The sequence below is a fragment of the Cydia pomonella genome, chromosome 8 (genome assembly GCF_033807575.1).
Source record: "Cydia pomonella isolate Wapato2018A chromosome 8, ilCydPomo1, whole genome shotgun sequence".
NCBI lineage: Eukaryota > Metazoa > Arthropoda > Insecta > Lepidoptera > Tortricidae > Cydia > Cydia pomonella.
The window spans coordinates 15,429,540-15,452,399 of record NC_084710.1 but is presented as its reverse complement, the minus strand read 5'-3'; the positions used below and the strand labels follow the sequence as shown (position 1 = coordinate 15,452,399).

The 22,860-nt window shown below is 35.9% G+C and overlaps 1 protein-coding gene across 1 annotated transcript; it reads right to left on the bottom strand.

Moving 5' to 3' along the window:
- Positions 1-365: 365 nt before the first annotated feature.
- LOC133520675 (arylsulfatase B-like) lies at positions 366-17,722 on the bottom strand. Its single transcript, XM_061855275.1, has 8 exons — positions 17,520-17,722; positions 11,769-11,856; positions 6,066-6,225; positions 5,174-5,400; positions 4,390-4,498; positions 3,504-3,656; positions 2,177-2,845; positions 366-894 (listed from the first exon to the last, which is right to left on the bottom strand). The coding sequence occupies exons 1-8, from the start codon at positions 17,546-17,548 to the stop codon at positions 539-541; spliced, it is 1,791 nt and encodes a 596-aa protein (XP_061711259.1). The 5' UTR covers positions 17,549-17,722; the 3' UTR covers positions 366-538.
- Positions 17,723-22,860: the final 5,138 nt, after the last annotated feature.

Sequence of the window (22,860 nt, the reverse complement as noted above, 5' to 3'; positions counted from 1 at the left end):
AATGTATGTTCGAATTGACCTCCGATACCGTCCGTGTATCAAATGTGAAGATAATGTCCGGTCGGTGTAATCATATTCGAGTTTCGAATAAGAAATTTAAAACGAGTTGCATGCATAATGTCATTCATCTGGTAAATTTTCTCTTGAGATTAGATTTTATGTAAATTATCCAAACATGAGAGTATGTAACATCGTATCCATATCAAATTAATAACGTATTTAAAACTTCGATGTCGTATATGTCTCTGCAGCCGGAAAGATTACGAGTGCCGTTATCTAGAGAGTATGTAAGAGCATCTAGAGATTGTTAATCCAAACTCAGAAATTTTACAGGATAGCTAAGAATATTAATAAAAACCCAAATATAGGTATTTTTTTTTTTCTATATCAATATCACACATTACATTTATTAAAAAAAAAATTAAGTCTTTATCTTACTGTATACAACATGGAGGCGTTTGCTATAATAGCCACACTATTTATAAATAAAATACTAAATAAAACATAACATATTAAAGAAACCTACAATAATAATTATTTACAGAATCGTTCTTAAAATGCACAAAAAGTTTCTAATGCCCACTGTCCCGTTACAGTTGACCATTATGGCCACGGTGGTATTGGTACTGTTAGGGATTGGTTCAGTCTTTGTTATATTTATTTCTCCTCTCAAGCTGGCCGTGACGTTGGTAGCCTGGTTGACCCAGGGCATCCAGAAGTAGTTGAAGTTAGCCGGATCAGCCTGCGATTGGAGGACGACAGGACCTCGTCGCATCTGCGTGGCCCATATAGCCCGGAGTCTACTGGTCAGCAGAGCCGCTATATTACTAGCTTGTGTCCACAAATTGTGACTCTCCGTAGGATCCCGGACGATATTGAACAGGCAACCTTGAGCTGAAAACGAAGACATTATGAGTAATATTTCTCATAATTTTGTTGTCCTAATTAGCCTAGTTGGCAGTGACTTTGCTTGCGAAGCTGATGACTCAGGGTTCCAATTAATATCTTAGCTTTTCTGTTATCGGATCTCACTATCGGGCGACGATAGGGTTACCATTAGTGTAAAAATGTCTCTATTTATCTTAACTTCTTGTCTGGGTGCGATAAGGATCCTGGCCGAAGATTTAGTTATTTGCAAAGATTTTTTTGCATTTTTATGGAAAAAAAATTCTTTTGCTTTTTACAGCACAACTGATGTTTAACCCAACTATTTTTGACCACGACACACATATGAAAGTATGATGCTTTCCATGGCAACTGTAAGGAGCCTAATTTTTTGGCCACCTGACCCCGAAACATGGCGAAGATGGGTACTAGTTTATAAGGACTGCTTCTGGAGTTTAACCTTCATCTTATATTAGTCCTATTTACTCACGATATTTTACTTCATCGAAAAGCTAGTGAGAAATCAAATGACATGCCGCACATAAATTAAGTTCCAAAGATAATATGAGCCATGTTTTGAAGCTATTATATGTTCGTTACCATAGTATAGGCATTTTGAGTCATGTGACTCGCGAGAAAGTGACAGTTGTGTCAGAGTCGTTGCAACAGTTTGTCGAACGGATTTCGGAACATGCTATAGACGCAAACGCAACCGTTCTTGCTAAGTGATCTTTTGTATGCCATTGTTAAGTCACGAGAGATGTTTAGACATGATTACTTGGCGACGATTACCTATGATGACGGCTATTGCATAGGTGCTTAAGTACAACTTTATTAAAGTAATGTGCCAAAATAAAATGCTTTATGTAAAATAATATGTATGCACTTAACTATAGTCTAATAATACATCTGCGTGATTAAGTACTAAAACCAATGTTTTTTTTTAAAGTTATGTCTCTCATTTATCAAAATATCTTGGCTTAGAACTGCTTCATTTAAGCAATACTCGTAGTTACGCCCTTACGCTTAAACAAAGATATTAAAGTTAATTTTAAACCACAGTTGAGAGATTACGGACTTAAGGATTTAAGGCACAGTAATTTCGTCCTAAGCTGCGTACTTCAAGAAGTTGTAGTAGTTGGATACGTACAAAGTGCATGGTATAAGCAATGACACAGCACTTTTCATATGCAGCATTAGTGCATTAGACGCAAGGCAAAATAAGGCTGATGTCCAATGCAACACAGTTTGGAATTACACGTCGACAATATAAATGGGGCGTTCAACTTACTTGGTGTAGGTTCACAAGGTTGCGGATCTCGAACTCTATCGAGCTGTATAACGGCCGTGGCTCTCCTCATTGCTTGCACCTCATCCGCATCCAAATACATGCCCAAAGTCTGGAGGGCTCTCGCTGCGTCGCAAGTTCTTAATATAGGGAAGTATTCCGGCGGTTGCCGTTTGTTCACCATAAATGGTGCCCCGTAATAACCGTTGCTTACGCCTGTGACGTTACCAACTACAATTTTATAATCTCCTGCTCTATATGCAGCATAAACATTATTTGCGCTGTCTTCAACAGTTATAAGCAGTTCTTTGCGATTTGATTCACCATCCTGTATTATGGAGTCCCATTGGTTTACGCCGTCAATATCTTTACTGACTGCTCCCCCTGCTGCTGCTACCAGAGTAGGCATCCAGTCGGTGATATGCATCAGGCCAGTCCAGACTCGAGGTCTAAACGAAGAGTGCCATATAAAAGCCGGGACTCGTACCCCTCCCTCCCATGGTGTATACTTCTTCCCTCTGAACGGCAAATTGATACCCCAATTGTTGTACATTCCATTCGTAGGCGCGCCGTTGTCTGACGCGAATACTATTATAGTGTCGTCGAGAATGTTTCTGTCAGCTAAAGCCTTAACGACCAATCCAATACTGCTATCCAAATGTGTCACCACCTCTGAAAAACAAGTACAATTAAGAAATAACAATTAGTGTGTGTGTGTGTGTTAGTTAATAAGAATTAGTGTCTATTTTTAAATGTATGGTGCACAATAAAGAATATTTACTTACTTACTTACTTACTTAAATAAGAAATATCATTATCCGATAGTTACGCCGATCAAGACTTACAAAAACGTCTAAAACAGTACATTTTATTACATTTAAATGTGCTGAGAATTCAACAGGTGTTAATCGGCGTATTACAAATATAAATTGGTTTAAGTACATTTCTTAGCGTTTTTAACGGTCAGCTCACGCATCTAATTTTCGTTTTCCTTCATATTTATCTTATTCACAACATAGTTCTGTTATTTTGAATGGCTCGATTACTTCGTGTTTTCAAGCAAAAAAGAAATATACGCCTTTGTTATTATGTGAGCAATATTCGTATATTTTTGATCCTAATAACACTGGATGACTTAAATATTGTTTCAAATGAACCTGCATACAGCCGTCAGTTAGGGTGAGTAATTTATGAGCATTTTATCATTTCTACGCCGAGGAATACATATAAGAGCGTCGGCTGCTATGATGCGCTAGGGTTGTAAGTAGTACCTATCGACCTACGATAGATTGAAATGTTTTATTATGATTAAACTCAAATTTAATCCAACCTGCATACAGGCGTCTGTCTGGGTTCGCGATATGTGCATTCTTTACGGAAGAGTACAGCGGTGGCTGCAGCGACGCGCCCGGGTTGCCTGCGTGCGGCGCGTTGTGCGCGATGTGCAAGAACAGCGGCTGGGAGATGTTGTGCCCGTTGATCACTGCAAAAAGTAAAAATATTTCTTATAGTTTTAGTACTAAGGGTAGGCTATTTTAATTATTAATTTATTGGGCTAAAAAAAGTAAACGTTGCATACAGGAATATAAAATATTTCCTTGCAGTTAGATCTATAATTATAATATTTCCATTATTAGTTGTAGCCTCATTTCCGAAGAACGTCACAATTATTGGGTTGATGTTGATACCCTCAACCACTGCTAGTGGTTTCGTATGACTCGAATAAAAAAAAATAGTTATTAACTACCCATTAATAAATGTATGTTATGTAGAGAGAGAAGATACTTTTGGTTTTGTTGGCCCTATTTAAATAAATAGAATTTAGTATAAATACATGTCTGCCTTTATATAATCGAGTAGCGATTGAGTTAGATTTGTTTCTTTGTTCTTTAAACGAATTCACAAGGCCCACGCTATATGTATTGTGTTACTGTAATTTGTAATAATCTATGTACTATATACCTATGTTTTTATTTTCTTTTGTGTGTCAAATACCAACTGTCGAATTAGAATAGCCCGTAACGATGGTTTTGTGTATGTAATAAAAAAATATTAAAAAGAAAATATTTACACAAATATAGTGTAAGTAATTATTGAAAGTAGAGTCACTGATAGTTATTTATTGTAAAACACCCAATTGACTTTCCCACGTGATATGCACGTAAGTAATTATGTTATTAACTAATTACCATTTAACAAGTACAATATTTACTTACCCCGCAAAGCTCTGTCTGTAAGTGCATCAACTATGTATCGTGTTTCTGAGTCTTGCGGTATATCGTTGTCAAACAAATCCACCCCAAACATCTGTCTGCCGTTCGGCCACTGGAAAAAATGTAAAAGAGATGTAGATTTGATTTCTCATTTTTATTTCATCTGCGTTTTCAAACAAATAATGGGCAGGTAGGCAGTAGGTAAGTTGTAGATATGTATATTTTCAACCATTATGAGCGTGTTGTGCCAATTGCAGTGGAGACTGCACCCAGACGGGGACCCTGGGGAACAGAGGCAAAGGCTTTTGTAAAAGAACTTGGTCGCCGACTTAAGTATAGGGGCTGTTATATGATCCACGCTCCGGGTCGTATTTGGTGCAGGGGATGTCATTGGCTATAAAACGTGGAAACGCTGCTAGCGTAACGGGAACTTTGGCATCTGATGCAATTCGGGGTGGTCCTTTTTGAATGAAATGACTGTGTATTAAAAATGACGAAGCCTGTTGCGGATAGCTTTATTGTTCGTCTTTTATTCTCAGAGAGACTCGTCTGTCTTCGAAACTTAAAGACATTATTAGCCTTACTGTTTTGAAATATGTATATTAGTTTTCGACGAATACTTTGGTCCTGTTGTGCCAAAGTTTTAACTTATAATACTCCCAAGTCCTTGTTGGGATAAGGAATATAAATTAAATTAAATCTACAACTCACAATAGAAGAACACGAGTAACTAATTTTTATATGTAGGTGCGGTTCGTTGTCTTAGAATTTCTTATCAGCATCTCACCTCATCAATTTTGTTATAGGTATAGTAATCAATGGCACCTCCTCGCAAGCCGTAGTGCGAGTCGTAGCCCCTGTTCGTCGGCAGGTACTCTTCTCTGGACATGCCAACGTGCCATTTGCCCACGAGGTGAGTGGCGTAGCCCAGCTCCTTCATGTAGGAGGGCAGCAGTCGCTCCGTGAGTGGTATGCCACGGTCTTCTGAGTTGAACAAAGGAGCTCCGTGCATTCCTGAAATCAAGAAACAACATTTAACTAAACACAACTCACTGTTCAGTCCTGTCAGAATCTCGGATATTAAAATAATTAAAGTGGATGCATAGTATAAATATTATATTTTTCTAGTAAGTCAATTCTCTAATTTATTATTTTAATTGTGTACTGCGGTTGCTATAATTACTTTACCTACATATGCTTATTTTGTATGTAGTCACAGTAATGTTGTTTTATATTTAATACGTCTTGGTTTTATTCAAGATTTGTAGTTAAAAATAATTGCGTACTAAGTGACATAAGATATTTTTCTATGAGAAGCGCGGTATGCAATAAGACTCAAATAAATAATTTGTAATGGGGCTTGCTATATGCTGCTACAGAATGGTGCCCTAGTACGGGAAGTCAATATTAGGTGCCATAATTGCGAGGCAAATATATTATATTTTCATGAATAGTGTTGAAAAATGCAAAATATTAATTTTCATTGCAATAACGTCAAGTTGGAATTTGCGTCACTGTTAGAGCAATTTTCTAGAAAGTATCTTAACGATGTTCTTTCAATAGATTAATTCTGAAATAAAAGATGCTAAACGAAACCTACGTCATTCAAAGCCAATGTTTCGCGCCTTGATATTATTAATTAGATTGCACTACTACCAGCTTCAGCTAAAAGTCCTTACCTAGTCTCATAGGATATTTTCCCGTGAGCAGGGCGGTGCGGGCCGGCGTACAGATTGGCTCGCTGTAGTACTGCTGTAGAATGACGCCCTGGTACGCCAGGTTATCGATGTTCGGTGTCAGGATCTGATTCGAGCCGTGAAAGGACACGTCGTTCCAGCCCTGTAATTATACCATAATGACGTAAACCACAGTAAACTAAACTTGTACTAGCTAGAAATAGGTTAGACAAAGATTTCATAGCTTTATGTCCGACTGTACTGTTCTTTGCAACGAGCCTGCATTGCATTGTTTTGTTAGTGTTCCTATGGCCACTTTCCGTTTCATGAGACCAGGCCGATGATACCATAGCATTGCTTGTTACCAAAGTTATATGTTAGCAAAAATTGTAAGTCAGTAAAACACCGGGAACTATTATAACATTTTTGAAAGTTTTATGCTGTGGTTTTAGCCTGGTTAAAATGGAGAGAGGTGACGGGTGTGACCTGTGACAGTAAAATGCCAATAAAAATGAAAGGCCTCGTGTACAAGATCATCACAAGGCCGGTCCTCACTTATGGCAGCGAAATATGACCAGTGATCCAGCGACATATCTAAGCCACCCATGTGGCAGAAATGAAGATGTGTCCAGGATTGATAGGGTAGGGTTCGAAACGAACACATCCGTGGTAGCCTCGGGGTAAGAGACATCGTCGTTAAGCTCCAAGAAAGTCGACTGCGGTGGTTTGGGTATTATAAAAGAAGGCCGCCTGAATACGTAGGCAGCAGAACCCTTAACTTTGCTTTGCCAGGCCCAAACAGGAAGGACAAACCAAGGCAGCGGTGGTGCAATGTCATTGCCAAAGATTTGAACGCCTGTGGGTTAGCTGAAGATGATGTCCGGAATAGAGCGAAGTGGAAGAAGAAAGCAAGAAACCGGAGTCTGTCACAGTACAGGACAAACGCTAGGACGATGATGATGATAATGCGGTTTTAATGTAATTGTTGCTACAAAAGAATATCCAGGATACAAATAGGTGATATACATAAATGAATATAAATATGTAGTTATTGTTGCACAATTTATACATGTATGATATATCAGTCCACTGAGGGAAATAAGGAAGTATAAGCGATGGGAGGGAAAAATTAAAAAAATCTGCAGTCAAACAAATTAACAAGATTTCACACACAACTGCAATTCGAACTTCGTAAGATATCTAGAACTTATTTTATGAATAATACTATTGGTACCTATTACGTATTTATAAAATATACAATGTGTATTTTTGATATAACCAGCAAACTTAAACGAGACGTAGGTTTTAATGCTATGAAACGATTATAAAAGATTTTTACCATAATTAATTAGGTATTAAGAATGTTTTGAGCGACAATATAGTCCGTACTATAGTGATCACTCCTGACAGTTGTAACGTCGCATAAGTGCCACGTTTTGAGTTAAAGCAAAGTAGTGATCTTTGGTAGTGATACATTGGTTGTTGAATTATTTTCAATAACTCGTACTTTTTTATAAAATCTATGAAAATTCATTAGGGCCTAAACTAACTAATACCCTATGATTATGCATTCGTATCAAAATTACGGTGTTTTGCCTTTTCGTCGAAGTTTCATTGTCCGAATCTCACTTACCAACCAATCTCTCGTAGATGATTTAGATAGAACCAACATTCGATATAGAATTATTGTTCAGTAGATTTTTTTTATTTTATACCACGGACGGTGGCAAACAAGCATACGGCCCGCCTGATGGTAAGCAGTCACCGTAGCCTATGGACGCCTGCAACACCAGAGGTATTACATTATTATGACATACAACATTTTGAATACATTTCACTCGCCAAATAATTGAATTGGCCAACTATTTATTGATACAATATTGCCTAGTCATTTGACAGAGACCAAACAGCACGGGAAGCTGAGCGAGAGAAGCGAACGTGCCGCGGCAGTGGCCGGCGAGCGCCAGGGTACCGATTTTTTCATTTCGAGCGCTCCATTACGTCACTCTAAAATCTGTGGAAAACGGCTATATGCTATTTTTGAAATACGAGCGATAGGAATTGGGAATCGAGTGGTATTTGACCACTCGTTTTCAATTTTATTAGTAGAATTTAATTGCTTAGTAGTTGAGATATTATTGAACGAAATCGAGCAGCCGAAATTCTAAACCCCCCCCCCCCCCCTCGAACTGACTGTTTTTGCATCGTACGATGCTAAATTACAAAATAAACTTTTTATGTTTCTTATTAGACTTATGAAGTGATTCCGCTACCTTGTGTTGAGTTGCCACTTGATCATTCGGCAAAATGAAATTATACGAATAATTGGTTGCGAAATGACATTTGGTAATATAATTTTCGGCAATTATTTAGAGAACCCCGACTCGCACTCAACGCTCTACTCACGCTACCAATATTTATAGCCACTTTATATAGCGTGTATTCTATGGTTCTCTTTTATAAATATGTAGTTGGTAGCGTTACCAACGGGGCAGGTAACGACCTGAGGGCGTAGCCAAGAGACAATCGTAAGAAAATGCCAATCATAACTTAAATATTATATGGAAATAACTTCAGTTTTTTAGGAACAATGCGTCATTCCGAAAAATATTTACGATTGAATAGCGGTAGTCGTACAAAATACCGGACAAGCGAGTTGGGCTCGCCCACCGAGGATTCCGTACAAATATTTTTACATATTTATAGTTTTCAGATCTTTCCCTGTTTTCGTATAATATTTTAATACACTAGCAGCTGAAAGCTGATGCGTGTGTATCACTGCATTTGTTTTTTTTTATACGATTAATGTTCATTTACACGTAACATTAACACGTTATAACTACGTAATGTCTTTTCGTCCGACATACCTCAATGCCTTAAGTCAAAAGTCTTTAATCAATGTAATTAAACTATTTTGAATGTGTGTTTTCACTATCGGCCTCATCTCAAAACTCAATGTCTCAATGAGAGGGCTATGCTCGGAGTTTCTCTACGTGATCGAATCAGAAATGAGGAGATCCGTAGACGAACTAAAGTCACCGACATAGCCCACCGGATTAGCAAGCTGAAGTGGCAATGGGCAGGCCACATTGCACGCAGAGAAGATGGCCGATGGGGTCGAAAAGTGCTCGAGTGGAGATCACAGACACAGACTACCAAGCGCAGCGTAGGACGACCACCTACAAGATGGACAGACGACCTAATTTAGGTCGCCGGAAGACGCTAGATGTGTGCGCTTCCAACCGGTACATGTGGAGGTCCAAGGGGAAGGCCTATGTTCAGCAGTGGACGTCTTATGGCTGAGATGATGATGATGATGATGATGATGAATGTTCATTTTGATAATTTTAAATGTTCGTCGAGTCTGTTTTTAGAACTGTTCACTAAAGGAATTTGTAGTACTTATAAGACGAGATTACTTGCCAAACTGCGTAGTTCTAGGTCACTAGAAAGTACCTTATAAATGTTGATTCCCTTAACAGTGTCGAAATGTACGTTTTTTGGGGCATAAACGGCCAATTATTAATTAGTATTATTAATATTTAATTCCTAAATAATAGGTAGTGATATCGGTTAATTATTCTCAAGTACAAAGCCTGCACCTAACAAACTTCTCTTTTTTTACACAGCTGTAGACCTGGGTATATGGTTTTAATTTCAACTCGATACTTCCACGCGTTTCTGAGATAAAGGGCCTTGACAGACAGACAGACAGACAGATGGACGGACGGACGGTCTGACAACAAAGTGACCCTATTATTAAAACCTTTATTTCAGGCAAAAACCCATAAAAGTGTTAGTATTACACAACATAACTTACAAGACTATTGTTAGTACATACAGACATCACAAACACAGACATAACCGGATGAGCATAAAATAATAAAATGTCAATAACTTATCTCTACAGTAATTTAAATTGTCCATTAAACAATATAACATAACAATTACAATTAAGATATTACAATTAAACGCATTAAATTAAATTTTGAAAATTATAAAATGTATAGAATTAAAATTAAATTTCGTCAAATAATAATAATAATTAAAACATGTCACCAATCAAAATTTACAAAAGTAGTGTGAAGTCTGATCCATCTTTTTAACATGGGTGAGTCCCACCTGTCGGCAAACACCTTCAGAAGACTACTAGGGCTCGCCCGCATCCTTTCCCACAGTGCGGCGCAGCGCTTACTCATGATCGCATATAATAAGGGTGTCGTTTTTTCCTTTTTAGGTACGGAATCCTAAAAATTGTCATTTTGGCCACGCCCCTGAAACTGACGTGTCGACCAGACCCTCTGAAGGCAGCTACAGAATCATTAGCATGCTTCGCACTCACTGTTGCGCAGGCGCAGCATTACGCAACCCAATAATTACCGCAGGTAAACGCCACATTGTCCTTGGCCTCGCATCCTTAGAGCTTGGACTGGTTTTCCGGTCAATGGTATTTAAAGTTTTGACATATGTATTATGTGGTTGATTAACTTAGTACCTGCTTTTTCGCATTATCTTCGTGCTTTTTATGTTAAATTTACTGTAAAGGTGACATTAACGCACAAGGTACATGAATGAGTCATTAATAATATTATTTATTTATTTATTTTTCTTTCCATGTATTTTTGTGATGGTTTTGAACGTATACGTCAACGCACTCCTCAATTCAAGTAATCTCGCTGCGACCGATTATAAGAACACCTCATGCCATACATTTTATGCAATGGGTCCTTACACTTCCTTGAATTAGCCACTAGTATAATTATACATTACGATACAAGTGCGAAAAATAGGAAATTCGACACGAGTTGTGAATTATCTATTCGCACATGTATCGTACAACGTTTTACATTACATATGGCCCTTTAAATTTCGAGATAGTTACGTAATGTGCTAATTATCGCACTTGTGCTGTATAATAGCACCATATGTACTGTAATAGTTATTTACGATACAAGTGCGAAAAATAGGAAATTCGTAACGGGTGGCGATAAATTAAAACACGACCGAAGGGAGCGTTTTAAATCGACACGAGTTGCGAATTACCTATTCGCACATGTATCGTACAACGTTTTACAGTACATGACCTTTTAAATTTTCGACATAGTTACATAATGTGCTAATTTACGCACTAGTGCGGAAAAGTAGCACCATATGTACTGTAAAAGCCTTAAAAATTTTACACTAAAGGTCAAGAAATTGGTTGTTCCAATGATAAAGATATTTGACATAAGGTTGCTTTATTTAAAATGCGGTACAGGTGTTTGTAGGTACAGTCAGCATCAAAAGTAGCGGATCAAACAAGGTTTCAAAAGTATCTACCATTCTGAAACAGCTTAACAACATGTGGTGGTTCTATATGTAGAACAATTAAGACGGTAATAGATAAACTTTTGAATGTAAATTTTACAGATTTATCTATATTTGGAAAAGTTATCCGGAATATCAAATACTTTTGGCGCGTTGTTTCATCCGCTACTATTGACTGACTGTACAGGTATAAATTACAGCGATCTGGACCACACCGCTAAAGAAACCCCTAACAAGGTGAACCGATGATCTGATCAAGATGACAAGGAATCGGACGAAAGTATCGTATATTGTGGAGGTCCTAGGGTTAGGCCCACTGGCCCGTGTCCAGTAACTACTAGACATCTTTCGGTTGATATGATGCCTATGATGGCCACATAATAAGTTGTTTGTACTGACCATGTCATCCACCATGATGAATACAACATGTGGAGGCTGAGACTGCGCAGATGTAGCCGCAAGCAGCAAGAGGACACACCATAGCCGTCTGACGAAAAAAAAAGTTCATGTATAATTTCGGCAGTAATATCTTGATCAACTATGCTAGAACAATTATTGCGTTACATATAGGGCGATATACGATTTTGGGACTTGATGATGGTAACGGGCCACCTTTTATAGAAAACTTGTAACCCGTAATATTTGAATATACTTTATCACGCCCAATACTAGTTACAACTTAATTAATAACATAACCTTTCATAATAATGTTATGTTAATTGTGCTTTATTTCCAATTTTATAGCAAGTTAAATAATTTAAAAAATAGCAAATTTTATTTAAAAAATGTAGACGCGGGAAGTAGGTCCATAGAAATTTTGAATTCGTGCCTGTTCTAATGAAAGCAATGGTTATCCAAACTACAGACAGACGCTGTGTTGGTGAAACAGGTTTAACGTGTATCCTGTGTTAAATGATGACAATAAAATTGTCGTCTAACAAACACGAAAGAATAAAAATAAATATTTTAGGTAAGTGCCTTAATTAGCTCAAAACCAGTTTTCGTTTTGCAAACATTCCTGTTTTGCAAGCTTAAGTATGAATATCTATACATAATTAAAAAGCAAATTTGCCAAATGCTACACGTATGGCTATAAATTAGTAGTGGGATGAAAAAACTCGGGCAATTGAAGAGAAATGTTATCACCCGGGAGGCGGTTGGTCATGGAAATCTGTTCCAGGCTCGCGGTCTAATACGATACTTATTACTACAATTACAATTGCTCAAAAAACAATATGTGTACATTATTGGTCAAACTAAATAATATTTTTCTGACCCCTACCGATAACCTGCTTACAAATTTCATTTGCACTTACACTTAGTGCAATATACTCGTACTTTTTTGGGTATCGGACAATAATTGACAAATATTTCAATAGCATATTGTTACTTCAGACCAATTGTGGTGTTAACCATTTCATACATACCTATACATATAACGAAAGCATTTAAGTAATACAAAATTGTACTACGCTCCAATTAACAACCAATTTTGTACTACGCTCAGCAGTCTCATCCCATGAAATTATTTTAAAACCAATATTAGTTACTAAAAATGTTTCAAGTTGTTGTATCTTAGAAATTTCCTTCATACTTTTCTTTACATGAATAAGTCGTGTTGTAGTTATGTCTAATTTTATAAATGAAACAAATAACTCTAAATCTATTCCCATATTCATTGTTATATGCAAATCTAATACGATTGAATATATACCAATATAAATGATGACGGATAGTGTACGATGGGGCCCATTTCTCTAACCACAATCTGATACCGATAACATTAGTGTGTTGTCATGGAAACCCATACGATTTGACAGAGGCCCATTTCTTGAACGGTATTAGACTAATATTATTAGTCGACGAACTGTCAAATCGTATGGGTTTCCATGACAACGCACTAATAATATTATACTAATACCGTTCGAGAAATAGGCCCCAGTTTATAGACTTATTTGTCTAAGTCATTATTATGTTAGTCTCATACAGTTCGAGGTATCGGCCTCTCATATTAAATACAAGCTGCTTATTTTTCACTAGCTACAAACTGTTGCTAAGTCATTTTATCACTTACACTTTAGGCGTATAGCACTTTAAACTCCAAACACATGCTCTTGAGTTGAGCGACAATATTTTTCTTAATAGTGCATTATCTTTTGTTCCCATGTGGAATGTTTGCCAGGGCATGTAGATATTATAAATGACGTAGTCCAATAGTTTTCGCTTGTAAACATTGTAATTTTTGCACTGTTTAATTTATTTAGGTAGGCTGTTGTAAAATTGTGCCCCTACATAGCCAATTTTTTTTTTTGCCACATTTGGTTCTAGCTGGTTGAAGACAAAGGTCGGTAGAATTACGTAGAGATCGTAAGCCTTTTTTGTAACTAAGTAGTTGTAAAACTTAGTTGTGAGTGGATTTTGTTATCTATTATTTTTCGCATCAGTAGACAGGTATTATTGGAGTACAGTTGGTTAAGATTTAAGATATTTGTTTCTAAATAATTTTGCGACTAAAAGTTAAGTAATCATAACTGAAAAGTGGTTTAATAATTTAATAGATATGTATAGATAATTTAAACGAGAGTTTACTAATGAATTTTAAATCGTGTATCATACCCGGCGTGAAAGACACTGTGCTGTATTGTAGAGGCAGGCTCTTAAAGATTTGAGTATTGATCGGATTTTATTTATGTGCTGTTTCCATCATCATAGTCCAATATTAGGCCAAGACATTTTTTCTTCACTGGATTGTTTTAATTCCCCATCGGCACACAAACCTCCTCAAGGTTTTGCCTGCGATGGGTCTTGTATTAAAGGTTAGACTGTAACTTGAAAAATAAATAAAAATTGTGTTTGATTAATTTGCGGTTCTATGTCTTCAGTATATTTATTTTTTGACTTGAATGTTATATAACTGGTCTTGGCTACGTTAATAGTAAATAAATTGAACTGGAACCATTCATTAAGATTATTCAGGTATTCCTGTGCTATTTTTTTAAATATCTTTTATAGACTGTCCGAAATAATAAAAAAACACAAGTGTCATCTTCGTATATGCTTTTCTCTCCATGCAAAGGTACTTGACAGATGCTATGTATATTAATGTATTATATAATAATGTAAATTAAGAACAGGAGAGGACCAATTATCGATCCCTGCGGGACGCCGCAGGTTATAATTTGGGGACTGCTTTGCACATTACCTATTCTTACTATTTAGCACCGATTGCTCAGGTACGATTCCATAACTTTGTAAGTATTGCCGGTGATGCTTCAGATGTTTCAGTTTTTCTAATAGAAGTAGATGGCTAAATGTGTCAAATGGCTTTTTAAGATCAATGAAAATTCCTAGACAATTTTTTTGGGCACCTATATTTGTTCCAATTTTAGTAGTTAAATCAATTACTGCGCGGATAAATAAGGTACTAGATTCGGACCGAAAGCCATATTGACTATTAGAGACGAAGTTTATTTGCTTTAGATAGTTAATTAAACGGGTGTGTACTGTGTATTACTTTTTCTATGACCTTGGAGAGTATTGGCAGAACTGACACTGGCTGATAGTTCCCGGGATCCTATTTACAACCTGAGTTATAAATAGATGTAACTTTAGCTATTTTTTGACAATCTGAAAAAGTACCGTTTTTTAGGCAGGTGTTAATACATGTTGTAAGTTTTGGTATTAAAGATTTTTTAAACACTTAAATGTTCTAGTTGTTATTTTATTTATGCCAGACCGCGTAGCCAACGTTACAATCTTTAACGCGACTGTGACAGTTGCGTTTTGTTCGCCACGGAGCGAAAACGATATGCACATTGGCTACGCGGGCTGAGCTGCTATTTGTATCCAGATTATTTATTATTTTTTCAATCTCTTCTTCGGTACACAGTGGGAAAACAGATAGGCGGCCCGTATAATTTATTGTATGATTATTAAGGTTTGTCACCGCATACCTATTCCTGTGACAATGAGCAGGTATATGGTTTGCTAGATGTGGACGAATCGTTGTGAAATAGTACATTACGATACAAGTGCGAAAAATAGGAAATTCGAAACGAGTGGCGATAAATTAAAACACGACCGAAGGGAGTGTTTTAAATCGACACGAGTTGCGAATTACCTATTCGCACATGTATCGTACAATGTTTTACAGTACATATGGCCCTTTAAATGTTCGACACAGTAACGTAATATGCTAATTTTCGCACTAGTGCCATAAAGTAGCACCATATGTACTGTAAAAGTAATTAAAATGTTCGCAAATTTCTTTGTCATTATTTTATGAGTTATGACTCCAGATGATCTGGTATGGCAGATTTATTTATAAAAAAATATTGTGTCTTAATATAAAATTATTAAATAAAACATACCTATTACAGTTAATTTACAATTAAAAGAAATGTATTTACAGTAATACCTATAATTATAATACATAATTGAGCCTGTATTATTATAACGCATTAAAAAAGATTTTATAAAAATAAAATCAAATCAAAACATTGAATAACACACCTAACCACTCATTTAAATATCAATCGTATTAACTAGTCTATGTACGAGTATTTCACATTTGCAGGCAACATTACGTTTAAACATCGAACCATAAAAATTAGTTATGTTTTTTTCTTGCACCTAATACTAAATTAACACATTGGGTAAAGTTCGCTATTATTTTTGTAATCAGAAAACCACTGGAGTACATTAAAGTCAATAAATATGAATTTTAGGGAACACTTCATCTCATTCCCATGCAATCATCATTTGTTTACATATCTATTACAGCTCCGTACAAAACTTTTCGCGGAGCTCTTATTTTTCAGTATAGTTTTACTATACCCCTAGTGTACATTCATTCGATAGCGAAACGTGACGTATGCATTTGCGTTAACTCTCATTTTGTATGGGATTTTGAGTTTCAAAAACGTGCCGCTTGGCGCACTGTTTGTAAATCCCATACAAAACGAGACTTAACGCAAACGCGTACGTCACGTTACGCTATCGAATAAATTTACACTAGGGGTTCTGAATACTTCCACAGTTAAACTATAAGAAAGATGCAATATAAATAATAACGTAATATGTAGTTAAATGTGTATGCTTCAAGTGACGTAAATGTAGGTAAGTAAATTAAAAATACCTATCTACCACAATAAATCAATGTAAATAGGTGAAATTATTAATAGCCCTGTAACGTATTGTTTCGTGCAAAATTTAATTATGTAGCATATTGCTGCGAATTTTTTTCCACGTCAGTGGCAAACAAGCATGTAGCCCGCCTGGTGGTAAGCGGTCACCGCATTCTATGGACTTTTGCAAGTGCAGGGGTGTTACATAAAGTGTTACAAATATAGTTCTCTGACCGCTTATTATAAAAAGAAGGTTTGTATTTACCCTACCTGTTTTAAATATGTTGTGGATTAAATAAATATGAATAAAAGAAATAAACGGAAATACGGCCTTCATTGAGACGTTATTATGAATATCCATAGAAATACCCTTAATTTGCTATAAACTGATAAATAGGTCTAAGATATTATATCTATCATTAGAATAAATATAAAGTAATATTTGAATAAGTTCTTTGAACAAACCTAAAGTACCAAAATTATTTGAACAAAACTAAAGTACCAAAATTAGTTTTGTTATAATTTTTTTTATGCTAGAGAGTAAGGAAAAAGCGAGTTTTTGGGGAGTCTTTTTTTTAATAATTATTAGGTACATAAATAATGACATAGCCATTTTATTGAAGTTCAATAATGTTTTTGTGGAATGAAATGAAATTAATTTGTAAAATAAAACTAAAACGCTTAGACCTTCATCTCCATTAGTTTATGATTATGATGATAATGAAACTGATATAAAACCTTCCTAATTCCAATCCAAAAATCCTATTGGAAGAATATTTTTTTGGCTAGTATTGAAAATTATAGCACGGCATTTACTATATTATTCAACATCAATGGCAAGTAGTAAATAAAGAACAAAAACTAAATAAAAATTAAGATAAAAGAACCTTCCTAATTCCAATTGTACCTAATTTTCGATAATCCTCTTTTTGTTCTATTTGTCTTCCTTTTTGTTTTTAAATTAGTCCAAAACTAAACTAAAATTTAATGCTGCAATAAAAATAGATAAGTTCTTTTCACTTACCGGCACAAGTTATATAAATTAAATATCATTTTTTATTACAAAACTTGCTGTCACAATCACGACACTTTTTTCATAACTTGACACAAAATTTTAATTGAACTAAAATAATTAATTTAATAAGTCTTGCATAATTCTTTTTTTTATCGTTTAATATTTTTTCAGGCGCGCACGTATTCGCTATCTGCTGCCCCGCACGCTTGCAACCGAGTGGTTGCCGTGGCCTAAGTATCTGTAGTGACTTTGTGCGGATAAGGTTAAGTTCGCTGTTGCCCTTTTTACCGGGTGAACTAAATAGATAGATCCTGATTTCAAAATTTTCAAATTGAAAAAACATTATATTTGATGCTAATTTGATGCTGATTGATTTTTGATTATTTCCATGACCTTTATTCGTTACTACACTAAACATGTAAGTAAATAAAAAATTAATGAAGAGGTAGGGGGAATCTAAATACCTACGTATCTCTTAACAGTGAACTTGTTTTTTATGTCCAACAGTTTGTCCGGCCAAATCTCAGTGAAACCATGTGTTATTTCGGTGGATTTCACAGCCGGGAACAGTTGGGAATAGGCGCTGCACACAATCATTGTATTTTTCTGTGCATGGTTATTTTTCTGTTACTTAGTACCTTCATCTCATTTACGACAATGATACCAAAAAATGGTATAGGTACTGAATGAATGAAAATGAATGAATGAAATATTTATTATGCATAGTTTTAGGTACTGTTTTCGTGAAAATATATATTTGTTCGGTGTTACACAGATACGTCCGTGAGAATAAAAAAAAGACACATAAATAATAACAAACAATTGGAAAAGTAATAAATAACAGAGCACAAAGAATTTATAAGAAAAAAAGATATGAATACTACCGACCTACTTCGTCTGCTAGGACATAAAAAAACGTTTTCCCACAACAATGTATCCAAGGTTCGTGACGCGTCATAAAAACGGTGATCAGTTCATTATTTTACTGATCATGATGACTTCTCTTTGTAAAATATGCTGATAGTTATATTATTATTGTCACTAAACAATTATGCATTCAAATACGTTACTATTGCTTAGAATGAAGAGAAGGGTATACATACAAGTTAAGAGGCTGTCAATACCTAAAGCGCGCACACTGTCTATTTGTATCGGAGTAAATGAGATAGCACTGTCGCATGTTACTGGGCCTGGGCAAGGGAATAATAAGAAAAATATTTAAATTTTAAAAAGTGGATTATTAGTGTAATATTTTACTCAACAGCGGTTTAGATATAAATGTTTTGAAATTGTGATTTTAATTGCAGACCCAGAAGTCAAAACAATAAAGACATAGAACCGTTTAATTGTGATTTTAAGACCAATCTTTGCAATTATTTTCTATCGAGCCGATTTCGTTCAATCATGTATCGAGTACAACCACGGTCTTTGAAATATAATTAATATGAACATATATTTTTCTTACTTGACTAAAACAAATAGTCTTTCTTAAAAAACTGTTTAAGTAACATCAATTTCAAGGACATTGGGTGTTGACAGCCTCTTAATCATAATATCTAAATACCTACTTAAAATTACCTTACAAAACATATTATAATAAAATATCTAAATTTAATAAATCATTCTAAATTATTATAATAAATTTTGCCATTTCAATTAAAATTATAATTACTGAATATAAATGATTGTTTGAGTAATAAAAATAACAATAGAATAATAATAGAATTCGATATTAAAATGCACCTTATGTCATACAAGATAATGGTGTTCTGCGCAAGAGAAATAACTTTGATCTCGTGTAGTACACAAGACTTTTCATCTCAGCAGTGAGAACATATTTTGACCGAAAATAATAAACAACATGAGAGAAAAACACGAAATCAAATTTAACTTAAATTTAATGGAATTGATGGTAAGATATATGTGTTATTACATGTCCATAAATAAAACGCTGGTATAGTATGTTTAATAAAATAGATATGAAACAAAATCATTATCCTAAAACTTGTACATACTATATTTTTAACAACCCTATGTAACCCGTATTCCGCAAATAAAATTCATTCATTCATTCATTTCATTCAAAAATTCATTCATTTATTCATTCCATTCTTTAGCCGTCCGTACCAAAAAAGAGGATGCAAACCGTTTCGTGCGAACAAATGGAACGTTTACCACGAACGGGTGCATTCGCTCCCCACGCCTGGATGTCCGATGATGGAAAGGGGAAGGTGGGATCAGGTTGTGCAGTTCCTACGCGATAGGCTAGCGACTCGACGGCGATGCTCAAGGCTCTGTAATTTTAACTTGATAGATGGGTCATCACCAAAGAGTCTATGAGCCCGGCGCTCTATCGAGTCCAGGCCGCGTAGCCAACGTTACGATCGTTCACGCTCCGTAGCGTATCGTAGCTATCTCTCTCTGTTACTCTTCCATATTAGTGCGACTGCGACAGTTGCGTTCCGTTCGCCACGAAGCGTGTACGATATGCACGTTGGCTACGCGGCCGGGCTACCAGCTGATATTTGGCGGAACCGTCCCATAGGTGACAGCAGTATTGCAAGCACGAGCGGACCTGTGCTTGGTATAGGGAGAGAAGGTGATTCGGTATGAATGCAACATTCATTTGGATCATGTGAACGTTCATTTGGATTTGATTTCATATTGCATAGTTAGTATTTTATTATTGTTGGTGTGGTGAACATTTATGCGGTTCACTCGGAGGCAAAGTTTGTTTAACCCTCGTGCCCTGAAACCTTCGCAACGCTCAAGATTCCACTTCTAGTTTCTTAAATTTTGGAGTCTTTCGTTTGCTCGGGTATCAATATCAGGATGAGCGGTTAAACAATAACTTTGCCCCCTTGTAAAACAAATAACCATTTCACCACACTAGCTGGTAAAGGGTCTCTTGATACTTCAAAAACTCATGAGAATGTTGCATTGTATCCACTAGAGTGACAAACTATAAGATGCAAATTTTGTAGTTGTTTCCTTATTTTCGCTGGTGGAATTGATTTTTATGTAGTGAATTAAAATGATAAGTATTTTAATGTTAGTACATAACTCGCTACGCTCGTGGTTCAATTTTGGGATTTTTCGCTTGCTCGGATATCAGCATTAGTACGACACGAGGGATAGAAACAATAACTTGGCCTCTTTGTAAAACAAATATGTATCGTTACTGTTATGCAAATATTTTTTTCAGTCCCATTGAATAAAAAACAATTGAATTTGCATAAAAAAACATTTACAAAGATGCAAATACCATACTTACAATAGAATTGTGAAAAATACGTATATTATCGATGTATAAACAAAGAAAGGCAGGAATAATATAGGTACGAGTAATTACTGCGTTATAAATGTAATAATGAAGACTTTTATTACGCCGCATCTAACCGAACCTGTATATGTATTTTATACAATCTATGCAATTTTGAAAACTGTCTACATTTCCCGACAGAAGCTCGAGCACATGTTCGCAAATATATAGGAAAGTAGTAAAATATTTTTCACCACAGCAGCTCTTAAAAGCTCTCTTGTTTGTTGAAAAACTAACGAATAAAGTTGCATTTTATTCACAAGAGTGGCAAAATAATTTGATGCAATATTTTAATAGTTTCCTTATGTTGATTGACCTTTAAATGAAGATTTTATCTGATGTTTTACAGTTATGTAGTATTTTCCTCACGTTGGTGTGGTGAAAATTTTGGTTTCATCTTGCAACGCTTAAGATTCCACTTTTCGAACCACTCGCAAGTCTCGCTTGTGGTTCAATTTTGGGATGTTTCGCTTGCTCGAGTATCAATATTCACTTTGCCCCCTTGTAAAACAAAAAACAGACGAAGCCTAGTTGGCAGCGATTTTGATAGCCCAGCCGTAAACGTCATAATTTCATAAAAGTTTGACGTTTAATAGTAGTTTATGTGACTGCTACATAATAAAAGGCATTAAAATACACGAGTGTGGGTTTAAGAGACGAACGAAGTGAGTTTCTTAAAAAGATAACACGAGTGTTTTAATGCCTAATTATGTACAGTTACATACACTATTTTATCTACACACATATTATAAACTTTCTATGAAATATTCATTAACCCAAATTACAGCCTCCGTTAGAGCATCGTTGCCAAATCGTTACTCTCTGAATATGCACAACAAATCACCGTACCCAAGCTAACTGAAGCTAGTTGATGGTTGGATATCAAGACGTTGTGTCACAATTTGACGTTAAAAAACAAAAGAAGGTTGCTTTACAGTCCTAGGTGCGTAAGGCAGTATGAAATTCCTTTACATATTAATCATATCATCTTCACTCATGCCACCTGATATGTAGTATTTCCGGACCTAATTTGACGTAAGTCATGTCATCATTTCATAGCAAGTTTGAGAAAATAACATTTGCATTGTCGGGGCTGTCATAATCGCTGCCAATTTATCTTGGTATGACTCTATTCAGGTAGTGAAAAAGAAAGAAAAAAAAATATCTTATTCTGTCGTGGCCAGAGGCCGCAGCATGGTTGAATTTTTATCGCCTGTCACTATGCCTGTCACTTTCGCACTTACTTGTTAGAACGTGACAGGCATGGTGACGTGCGATAAAAATGCGACCGTGTTACGGCCGCCGATCATAGATTTTGATCATTTCATGAAATGCCATTTTAATATTTACCACTTCATTAGTTTTTGGTTAGGTTTGACTTTTCACGATCTGGCCAACCAATACTTTCATGAAATGATTGCCACATCATGAAATGATTAATTCTAAGATCTGGCCTCGACATGTCCATTCCTAGGGCACAAATTTCATCAATATTGGTTCAATTGTGAAAAGCATTGCATAGAATGCAAAGTCCGCACAGACTTTGCAGCTACGCAGTGTGGATTTAATTTGGTGGCACTCCATACTATGTGGGTCGACTCTTTATAATACTACTTACTTTAGTAGTGAGGATTAGTTATGTGAGCACTTCTGCACAATTAACTCGGGCCGGGCGCAATACGGTGCTGTATTAATTTTATTGTTTCTGTATTGAGGTGTGCAATAAAGAGTATTTGTATTGTATTGTACGGTGTAACATACCTATATGTCATCCTTTACAGACAACACTTAAGCCTTCACCGTCCGATCCTGAACAACACCCATTGACTGACAGTACAATGTCGTCAACGTCACGTACGAGTATATTCACTTGCATATTACTTGCATTCTTATGTCACTGACCTCTAGATTGCAAAGATTGTGTCTAATAATCTAGTAAATAGGCGTTGTTAACTTGATTCTTCTTCTTCTTCTTCCTCGCGTTGTCCCGGCATTTTGCCACGGCTCATGGGAGCCTGGGGTCCGCTT